This window comes from Octopus bimaculoides, chromosome 3, assembly GCF_001194135.2.
Source record: "Octopus bimaculoides isolate UCB-OBI-ISO-001 chromosome 3, ASM119413v2, whole genome shotgun sequence".
Taxonomy (NCBI): Eukaryota; Metazoa; Mollusca; class Cephalopoda; order Octopoda; family Octopodidae; genus Octopus; species Octopus bimaculoides.
In genome coordinates this window covers 149,280,338-149,291,327 of record NC_068983.1, presented here as the reverse complement: position 1 = coordinate 149,291,327, position 10,990 = coordinate 149,280,338, and the positions used below count along the sequence as shown (strand labels likewise).

Here is a 10,990-nt window from a genome sequence, read left to right as displayed (position 1 = left end):
GATTTGGCAGAGTTTCTACCACTAGATGCCCTTCCTAACACCAACCACTCTGAGAGTGTGGTGGGTGCTTTTATGTGCCACCAGCACAAGGGCCAGTCAGGCGGTACTGGCAATGGCCATGGTCGAATGGTGTTTTTTACATGCCACCTGCACAGGAGTCAGTCCAGCGGCACTGGCAATGACCTCGTTCGAATGTTTTGTTCATGTGCCAGTAAGGCGACGCTGGTAATGATCACGCTTAAATGGTGCTTTTTATGTGCCACCGGCATAGAAGCCGAGCAGCTCCTTAGGGAATTCTTTGACCAATTGCTTTGTCTAATGTTTTATTTGTTTTTTTTAAAATCTTTATTCTTTCATGAGCCCCTTATGTACTTGCACAGACCCCCCCCCCCATATATGGACTTCAATGTCTTAAAGGGCCCACTTGCCATTGAGCAAGCTTATAACCTGGCCAGACTGCCATTGTGTATGTATATATATATATATATACTCCATATGATCAGTGTATGATTACAGAATGAGAAAAACCCTTTGTTACTATAAAAAAATACTAAACCTAAAACAGAAGATAAAGATGAAGATTTATTCATTGCAAAAAATAAAATGTGATGATAAAAGGCTTAGAACAAAATCAAAAATATGTAACACTTCTTTTATTTTTTTATCTTTTACTTGTTTCAGTCATTGGACTGTGGCCATGCTGGGGCACTACCTTAAATTTTTAGTCGAATGTATTGACCCCAGTACTTGTTTTTTAAAGCCTGGTACTTATTCTATCAGTCACTTTTGTTGAACTGCTAAGTTATGAGGTCATAGATATACCAGTACCAGTTGTCAGGTGGGGGTGTGGGGGTGTGACAAACACAGATACACTCACACACACAGACACAATAGCCTTCTTTCGGTTTCTGTCTACCAAATCCACTTAAGGCTTTGTTCAGCTATAGTAGAAGACACTAACTGAAAGTGCCATGCAGTGGGACTGAAACCTGAACCATGTGGTTGGAAAGCACATCAATATAAGCATAGCCATGCCTGTGCCTATATTGATGACAATTTTTGGTATTCATTTGATAATAATTATAACATAACATCGTTTTGCATTTCAGGTTGTGTTCCTGATACTCTTGGTGCCGAAACTGTTGTAGAAACCAGCTCACTTGATGGCAACAAATTACTTAGTGCTGCCCTCTCGTCAAAACGTCTGGCTCAAGTGGACAACTGTTCAAAGGGAACTATTGACTCCAGCTACTTGATGTTAGATGATGATAGCAAAGTTGGTAATAAAGTTATCCAGGCTGAAGATTTGGTGGAAATTCTAGAAACCCAGACTTTGCAAGCGTTTCTAGCACAAAGGGATTCTGGCATCTCATCTCACTCCATTGCTCCAGAGAGGTAGGTCATATGAAATGCACTTCCATGATGCTTTTTATCTTAATCATTTTATAGTGGCAAACACCATAGCTCTAGTAGTAATCTCCAAGCAATCTAAGTATGTGACATTGATTTAATTTTTGGATATAGCTATTTTAATATATAAAGAAAAAATTGACTGATTTTTCATTTAAGTTTTGGTTTTGATTGTCAGTAATTTTTAAGATCCAATTTAAAGGATAATTTCAGTTTTGTTATTTTGTCATTGTCTTTACAGAAATATTGATCCTTGTGTTGGAGGTGGCCACCCTATGACCAAAGGAATGTCAATTGTATATGTTGGTGATGGTGGCATGCAACTCGTACCAGCCGATACCATGGAAGATAATAACGTGCTATCAAAAGATATGATGAAACGCGAACGTGACAAAATCAAGAAACGTGAACAGAGAGCGAATCCAATGTATAGGTAAGGTAGACCACTCTTGGCAACGTTTTGTGGTTCGAACTTAATGTTCTCATTGTTATTTCCCTTCTCTTAAAACAATTTCTATTTAGAAGTACAATGTAAATGTAAGGAATTAGTATAACATTCGTGCTTTTATCAACGTTGATAGCAATAATAGCTTATGATAATCTTCTAATTTATTAACACTGTCATGTCACTGAAGACTTCATCTTTTAGAATTGCTTCTGTCTCATTCTGCAATATTTATTTTGTTAATTTCAGTAACTCACAATCTGTTAATTCCATCAACTATAGTTAGGTCTTGGTTGAAAACAACCTTTTCCTTCATAATATGAAGCATAGAAGAGTGGATGTTAAAACGATGATGATGATGAATGTTTCTTCAGCTGTTTATAAATAGCAATTTATCTGCATGTTCTCTCTTTCCTTGTTCTTCCCTCTTGCTGGGTAACCACGTATCTCCTCTACAATAGCACTCCTGTTTTTGCCCTCATTCTTGATCACTGTCTCCTTCTCTTACTAGGTAACCATGTATCTCCTTTACAGCAGCATACCTGTTCCTGTCCCTTTTCTTGTTGACTCTTTCTCCCCCCACTATCTCTCTCTCTGGTAACCACGTATCTGCAGCAGCACACCTGTTTCTGCCCTCATTCTCGATCACTTTCTCTCTCTCTTCTTTTCTTGCTCTCCCCTCCTGCTAGGTAACCATATATATCTCCTTTACAGTAGCACACCTGTTTTCTCTCCTCTTTCTTGTTAACCCTCTCTCCCTTTCTCTCTATCTATCTTTCACCTCCCCCTCTTTCTCTGGTAGGGTAACCATGTACCTCCTCTACAGCAAGACATCTGTTTCTGTCTCTCTGTCACACTCTAACCTTCCATCATCTGGCACAAGATCACATCCTCCTATGCCCCTTCCCCTTTCAAAGATTCCTTGTGTTGCAAAGTTCCTTGGTGACCCTGCCAGTGCAAGTGCCACTTAGAAAAGCATCCAATCCACATTGTAAGTGGTTGGCATTTGGAAAAACCATGTCAAAACTGACCTCACCTGTGCTGGTGCCACGTAAAAAGCACTCAACCCATTCTGCGGAGTGGCTGGTGTTAGGAAGGGCATCCAGCTTAAAAAACCATGCCAAAACAAACACAAAAGTATGGTGCAGTCTTCTGCCTGGCCAGCTTCTGTCAAACCATCCAACCCATGCCAGCATGGAAGGAGGACATTAAACAATGATAATAATGATTTATCCTAATGTTGTTTAGCTCTCACTCAGCTGCGATTTTTCAAAACTACAATTGAAGGCATTCTAGTTGTGACCGTACCTGTCATTTTTTTCAAGCATAGTGTAACTAGGACTACACTACTCTGTCTGTCGTTTCTTCTTTTAGATGATGGGCTGTAATTTGAAGGTGATTTGTTTGTTATTTCTAGCAGGTCAAGAAACCATATAGAGGCTTACTTTCCCTATATTAATCTCATCTATGAAGCATTACTTACTTTCTAACATCTGACAGTACAAGTATGTTCTACTGTAACTGGTTTATGAATTCTTATTTTATTGCAGCTTTACCTACTTGTGAGTAGTCATGTAGCTCCTTTATAAAAAGAACCTGCTCTGTCCCCTTTGCTTATACTTTAACCTCTCATCTCCTAGCTTAAAGCTGACCCCCACTTCCTTGGGGTTCATAGCCATGTGAGCTGAATGGTGACTTCACTAGTGCTGGCGGCACAAATGAGAGCACTCTGTACTTGCTATAAAGTGGTTGCATTAGAAAGGGCATTCAGCCATTGAAACCATGCCAAAGCAGACACTGGAGCTTGATGTAGTCCTTAAACCAATTGAAACTATCAAATCCATACCAGCATGGAACATGTATATTAAATGATGATGGTGATGATTTCATTTTTGGATCTATTTGTTCGTTTATCAATAAGGAAGTTCTGTTGCAAGAAATAGTGTTGTTATTCTGTGGTTAATGGTTAATGTTGTGACAGTGCTTATCCTTCATCATCATCATCATCGTTTAACGTCCGCTTTCCATGCTAACATGGGTTGGCCGATTTGACTGAGGACTAGTGAATCAGATGGCTGTACCAAGCTCCAATCTGATCTGGCAGAGTTTCTACAGCTGGATACCCTTCCCAATGCCAACCACTCCGAGTGTGTAGTGGGTGCTTTTACGTGCCACCGGTACAAGGACCAGTCATGCAGTACTGGCAATGGCTAGGCTCAAATGGTGTTTTTTAAGTGCCACCTGCACGGGAGCCAGTCCAATGGAAATGGCAACGACCTCGCTCGAATGTTTTTTCACGTGCCACCGGCACAAGTGCCAGTAAGGCGACGCTGGTAATGATCACGCTCAAATAGTGCTTTTTACATGCCACTGGCACGTAAGCCAAGCAGCTGCTCTGGCAATGATCCCGCTTGGATGGTGCTGTTAGTGCTCCACTGGCACGGGTGCTAGTCATCAAATTTGGTTCGATTTCGATTTCACTTGCCTCAACAGGTCTTTGCAAGCAGAGTTTAGTGTTCAATGAAGGAAAAGTTGGTATGGGTGCCAGTCGTCGAATTTGATTCGATTTCGATTTTGATTTCACTTGCCTCAACAGGTCTTGTTGAAGTTATTTTGGTTCATCAACCCTGAATGCTAAAATCTGTAGCTTTGAATGTCTCGGACTACATTCTTTGGTTCTTTTATTTGTTTCAGTCATCTGACTGTGGCCATGCTGGAGCACCACCTTTAATCAAACAAATCGACCCCAGAGCTTATTCTTTGTAAGCCTAGTACTTATTCTGTCAGTCCCTTTTGCCAAATTGCTAGGTTATGGGTATGTAAGCACACCAACATCGGTTGTCAAGCGATGGTGGGGGTGGGGGACAAACACACACATATATATATTTATGACAGGCTTCTTTCAGTTTCCGTCTACCAAATCCACTCACAAGGCTTTGGTCGGCCCGAAACTATGGTAGAAGACACTTGCCCAAGGTGCCATGCAGTGGGACTGAACCCAGAACCATGTGGGTTGGTAAGCAAGTTACTTACCACACAGCCATGCAAAATGTTATGGTGTCATTTGAGAGAGATTGAACTGCTATTATTAGCAGGGTGGGTGACAGAATAGAAATTTCTTCATTGGGTCAGCTTCATTAAGGTTGCTGTTCTTGTACTTGTTGAAGGTTTTGTTAGGTTCTTGAGGATTCTTTGTAGATGTTACTGCTGAGTAATCCTTGTAAGATTTGTCATGATAGATTTATGATATGTGACCCTCTGATTTTATTATATTTTGATATATTACTGTCTTAAGGGCTGAATTTTGTAAAAATTGGAGTTAGCCTACTCATCTGCTAGTTGAGTCACCACTGGTTTGCAGCCAACTAATATAAAGTATTAGTTAGAAGGCTAAAACCTAGTTTTGTAACAGTTATACCCTGTAGTGTAACTGCTAATGTGATTCATTGCATGGCAAGCAATAAATATGTGGTTTGAGTCCCTTCAGTCGCTCTCTTATTCCTTTCAGTTTCAAATGGGTACTTATGATGTTTAATATTATTTCTCAAGTTCATATAAAATGAATTAAATTACTTTTTGTGTTTATTTTATTTATTTATTCAATTAATTCATTTATTTTTAGAGCAAAAGAAAAGGAGAAGGCCAAGGCAAGGATGCGCATGATGAGAGCTGATCCCAACTACAGAGAACGTGAAAGACGTCGGGATAGGATCCGAAGAAAAATCTCTCGTCAACAGAATAATGAACTGCGCCAAAAAGAAAAAGACCGAGATAAAGAATATAAACGACTTCATCGGAATTTGCCGTTAAACAGTGTGATGAATGAGGTTGAAATTGGTACCAATGAAGATAGTATGGCTGGAAGCAGTATAGGAACAAGAATTGGTTCTGGTGGTGCAAAGACCGTATTAGAATTACATCCTGAACATTTTGCTCTACGACACTCAATGTTATCTGATACGGGCTTAGGCTCGACAGATAGTAATAGCATAGATGATGGGGACAGAGTAGGTGGCCATCTTTCTGAAATTGGGGGTTTAGTCCCACAGCTTAACTGTGTAACACTTGAAGGGGCTCGTGCTGAAGCTGTGCTTGCTTGTCCTGTCACTTTACAATACACATTAAATACAGATCAACGCCTCTTGACGTGAACATAATGTTGCAGATGTGAAATGACACCTTCAATTTTCCACCTATTGCTAGGCCCTTCATTTTATTTATTTTTATCCCCACGTTAGATGTTTATATGGGGTAACAACTACGGTGCAACTCGTCTTGGTTGATGGTAGTGGCGATAAATTGACTGTACACTGACATAAACACACTTGTGCCTGGGACACATGTGTCTTTTTCCTTCTCCCATGGCTTTATGAAGCTGAACAATGGCTAATATTACTATATAGATTAATCACACCAGTGTTGATCTAACCTGGATGAATGTTATGTATTTATGTAGAAGTGTGTATGTGTGTATATGTATAAAACGCGAGAGCGAGAGATTAGTGTGTCTAATTGTGTGTGTGTCTGAGTATATATGTGTGTGTGTGTGTATATATATATATATATATATATATATACACATGCAAGTATGTATGTGTGTGAATTTTCATTTACATATGAAATTTGGAGCAGTGCAACTATTTGTTCAGTTAAATTGTGCATTACAAGAATCAGTGCTTGAATTGTTAACAAAAAAAAAAAAAAGAAAAAGTAAAGAATTATGTCCTGCTGTCTTACTTTCTGCTTGCTGGCTCTTCATCTCTTGTTGAGGCTCATATACTTTATATCAAACACAGCTTTTATTATATTTGTTTTGCTGTTTAACTTTACACAAAGTTAATCATTAGTTTTTGCTTTGTGTTTGTGGCTGTGTTTTTTTGTTTTTTTGTTTTTTTTTAATTTCGTTCGTGTCTGCTTTGATCTTGCAAACAAAAAAATCAAAATGGTAAAAAATATATAACAAAACAAAACAGGATTTTACTGCACAAATTTCAGATTAGAACACAAACCAAGAATTAATCTTATTTGTTTGCATCAATTTCATCTGTACATCATTTGGTTTGTTTTCTATTCATCAATTCTAAAATCGGCAGTTTATCAAATCATATGGCTTTTTTAAAAAAATTTTTTGTTCAAGACCTCTCAGTTAGTTGTCCAAATGATGATCTAACATGGCCTTTTTTCTATTTTTTTTCAATATATTTTTAGTCTGACAAATTGTGCAAAGTTTCTCTGAGGCGTTATTCATTTTACCAAGATCAGTAGAGAATAAACAGATTGTTGTTGGTTACTGTTGTTGTTGTGTTTAAATAGCAGTTAAATTAATTTAGTGTCTATTTTGCTAATGACTCCTAGATGATCATCTATACAAGCCTCCCAAACCCAAAGCTATTCGTTATCTGTAGTTATATTTTGTGGATAAGTACGTAATATTATTATACTGGTGAACTATAATTCTCAGAAAAGCTGGTATCTTGAAGTTATTTCTAGATAACTCACTTCACCATTATCTTTTAACGTCTGTTCTCTATGCTGGCAAGCAGGAGAGCTGCACCAGGTTCCAGTTATATTTGGCTTGGTTTCTATGGCTGGACACCCTTCCTTATTTATGCCAACTACCTTAAAGTGTAAGCTAGGTGCTTTTAATGTGGCACTGGCATGTGACAAACTCCTGATCTCATCTACTTTGCCTCTCCCTTTTTTTCCTAACAAAATCATGTAAGTTAGTAACGTCAATATAATGTTATGAAATGTGAGTAATACTGAAGCTGAACTCTTCAGGGATGGCATTATTAGGTTTCAGAAATTAAGTATGTTGGATATTTTATGCTGTTATACTGCAAAATATACATGTAGATTTTAGCCAACCCTATACGTATAAATAGATGAAAACACATTCTTATGCACACGTAGAAAACACAGGACCAGCTGAACTAATATCAAGTGTTTTGTGATTTTATCATTGACTAAACAAAGATATTGTATAAACAAGCAAGGTGTCTTTTACAGAATTAGCTAAAAACCTTTTGGCATTCTGCAGTATATTATAGCATTTAAACAAAATACTAATACACCAGTAATTTATTTCTTGACCTGCCAAGAATGTGTTTTATGGACAAATTGGTCTATCTAATTTATTAAAAAAAATCTAAGTACAGGATTGAAACTAATCTGGTTGTACGGTTTTTTTTCTTCTGTCTATGAAATTTATAAATAACTTCTATTTCATGGTGGTGGAGGAGGGGATGCCAGTTGTAAGCAGTGGCTAACTATTACTTTAATTTTGGTAGGTAGCTCACAAGGATGTTGGTGAGTACAGGTAGGGTTTCTCAAAATTGATTGCTCTCTGGAACACCAGAGGATACATATTATATGCCAGCTACCCATGGTGTTATTTACAGGGCTGGGTCCCTGTCCTATCTAGTAGCAAACTTTTATTTGGGACACTTTTTCCAGTGTGCCTTTTTGACAATCAGTGTGGTATTACAAAAAAAGTAGGTACAATAGAAGTCAGAACATCAATAGATTATTGTCATCTCCTGGTTGGAAGCTTATTCTGCATTTTTGTATTAGAGGAAGCTCCACTAAAGGCACTCAAGGGCCTGGTTGAGGTAGTGTTCAAATAGAATGAAGTTATTTTTGCTTGGCCTAAACACACAAAAGGATTGTTTTTCTGAACACAAAATCGTCTTAACACTAGACAAGGTTTGTTTGTGATTTGGGAGTAACCAGGACTCCTAAATAAGATGCCTCTTGCTGGGAAAGCTACATCCTCTTCAGTTGGTTCAGCACAAATGCTTAGTCATGAATGGGGTTGCACCTAGAAAGTTCCCCTCCAAGGCACAAGTCTGAGTAAGGTTATTTTTGAAAGACTAGCTACCCATGCATACCAGCCTCACCTCTCTATGCTACTGATATTGTCCGAAGGAACGGGCAAAGGCCAATACAGCTTGGCACCAGTGACGTCGCAACTCATTTCTACAGCTGAGTGAACTGGAGCAACGTGAAATAAAGTGCCTTGCTCAAGAACACAACAAAGTCCTGTCCAAGAATCGAACTCACTACCTCATGATTGTGAGCCCGATGTTCTAACCACTTTACAAGTATATACAGCTTATATTCTATTTAGAAAGTCTATGTTTTTCACCCATCTATTAACTCCAGAGACTGGTGGGGGGTGGGGAGAAAAAAAAAGGGAAGAAGTCACAGCTTGTCAAGTACCAAAAAGATTCGGTTTTTGAACCTGGAGCCACAGGAATTTGAAAAAAAACTTTCACCAAATGTCCATACCTGCTCTCACTTGTTTAGACCCAAGACCAAGAACTGTGACTATCACATCTCTTAAAATGTATACAAATGGAGAAAAAAAAATGTGATACATAGTTTGATCATAAATTACATGAAATATTTAATGTAAACCTCTATGAATACAGAATATGAAATTTAGTTTGAATTGCCTATAAATGTCAGAGTAAATTAACACAAGCTATACTCAGTGATTCCCAATCCTTCTCACTTCAAGGCACACTGGGGATCAAATAAGACCTATTAAGAAAAACTGTTATACAGTAATGAATTTAGTTTAATATATTAACTTTTATTTGTCAGTTATCTAGCTTAATATTTCACCTTTGTAGAATAAAAGTGTTATATTTTAGGATGAGTGGAGAGGCAGTAAGGGAAGTTGTGATGTTTAAGCTTTTCCAGAGGGCATTAGTAATGTAAAGATTGTGAAAATTTCAAAGATGATTGCCTTTCGTTTTATGATAGTTGTTTTTATAAGCTAAGTTGGCAATGATTTTATTAGGAAATAATAAACACAAAGACAGAGTTATCAAAGAAAGAATAGGTTTTTTATACCAAATTTATTCAGTAAATGAGCAAGTACATAGCACTTGATACGAGGTTTGTTGAAGTCCAGGCTGAAATGATATTGTTGGCAACTGAGCCAGCACATCAGATCTATACAGAATTTTAAGACAACTGGACACAAAAAAAAAAAAAAAATGATGTAAACACTGAATGGGGGAAAAAAAAACAAAACAAAAACTAACAAATGACACACTATATACATACATATATGTATAGAAAACAATACACATAAGGACACAAACATTAGTGGTCAGAAAACAAGATGATGCTGAATGTCTTGAAACTGGTTGCAAGGAAGAGTTACAGAGATAGCTATCAAGGCAGATCAATAAGGTAAAGAATAAAGAAAAACAATAAAAAAGGTTTTCTTCAGTCTGCCTTATGTAAATGCCCATGTAGTCTTAGATCTGATGTAGAATATTGCTTGTTAAAATTAGAAATAATAACAACCACATTATAATAGATAAAAATTTTGTCAAGAAAATTAACAGCTTTCAGCCATTTTCTAAGGAAAATTTCAGATTATAATTACTCTCAAACAGAAGGAAAAGGCAGAGGATTGAGCTATTTCTTTGGTTTGTATATTTTTAAGATGAAAATGTAATTAAAAATATACACGACCATTTGGTGTTGTTTGAAGCAAAACAGCATTGAAAACCAGTCTTGGCACTAGAGCTGTTTTAAAAGAGATCATCAAATCTGCCCTGCAACTCCTTTAAGGAAAAATAGCTGGCTGACAATTCATAGTTCAGATTTGGGCTTGCTGTCAAGATCATCTAATTCTACATCACTTAAATCAATGTCTTCTTCTTGAGGAAGCTGTAAAAGAAAGAAATACAAAGATGTATTCAAAGAAAACAAAACAAACAAGAAATGTGCTTTTCAAAAAAACTAACATATTAATTAAAAAATTTAGATACTTAGTTGCTGGAGGCGCAATGGCCCAGTGGTTAGGGCAGCGGACTCGCGGCTTCGATTCCCAGACTGGGCGTTGTGAGTGTTTATTGAGCGAAAGCACATAAAGCTCCACGAGGCTCCAGCAGGGGATGGTGGCGAACCCTGCTGTACTCTTCCACCACAACCTTCTCTCACTCTTATTTTCTGTCAGCCTTGTCACACTGTGTCACGCTGAATATCCCCGAGAACTACGTTAAGAGTACCTGTGTCTGTGGAGTGCTCAGCCACTTGCACGTTAATTTCACGAGCAGGCTGTTCCATTGATCGGATCAACTGGAACCCTTGACGTCGTAAGCGACAGAGTGC

At 37.8% G+C, this 10,990-nt stretch overlaps 2 protein-coding genes across 3 annotated transcripts in view; one reads left to right on the top strand and one right to left on the bottom strand.

Annotated features, from left to right (window-relative positions):
- The window catches only part of LOC106876670 (uncharacterized), a 30,356-nt gene extending 23,211 nt beyond the window's left edge, over positions 1-7,145 (top strand). Inside the window, exons 4-6 of the mRNA XM_014925303.2 lie at positions 1,110-1,395; positions 1,652-1,843; positions 5,478-7,145. Of these exons, the coding sequence (XP_014780789.1) occupies positions 1,110-1,395; positions 1,652-1,843; positions 5,478-6,006 (1,007 nt within the window). The 3' untranslated portion in view covers positions 6,007-7,145. The remainder of the gene's footprint in view (positions 1-1,109; positions 1,396-1,651; positions 1,844-5,477) is intronic.
- A 2,541-nt stretch (positions 7,146-9,686) lies between these two features.
- Positions 9,687-10,990, bottom strand: part of LOC106876676 (protein disulfide-isomerase A6 homolog) — a 29,546-nt gene continuing 28,242 nt past the window's right edge. For both annotated transcript variants that reach the window (XM_052966621.1, XM_014925310.2), the window contains exon 12: positions 9,687-10,546. In XM_052966621.1, the coding sequence (XP_052822581.1) occupies positions 10,469-10,546 (78 nt within the window). In that variant the 3' untranslated portion in view covers positions 9,687-10,468. The remainder of the gene's footprint in view (positions 10,547-10,990) is intronic.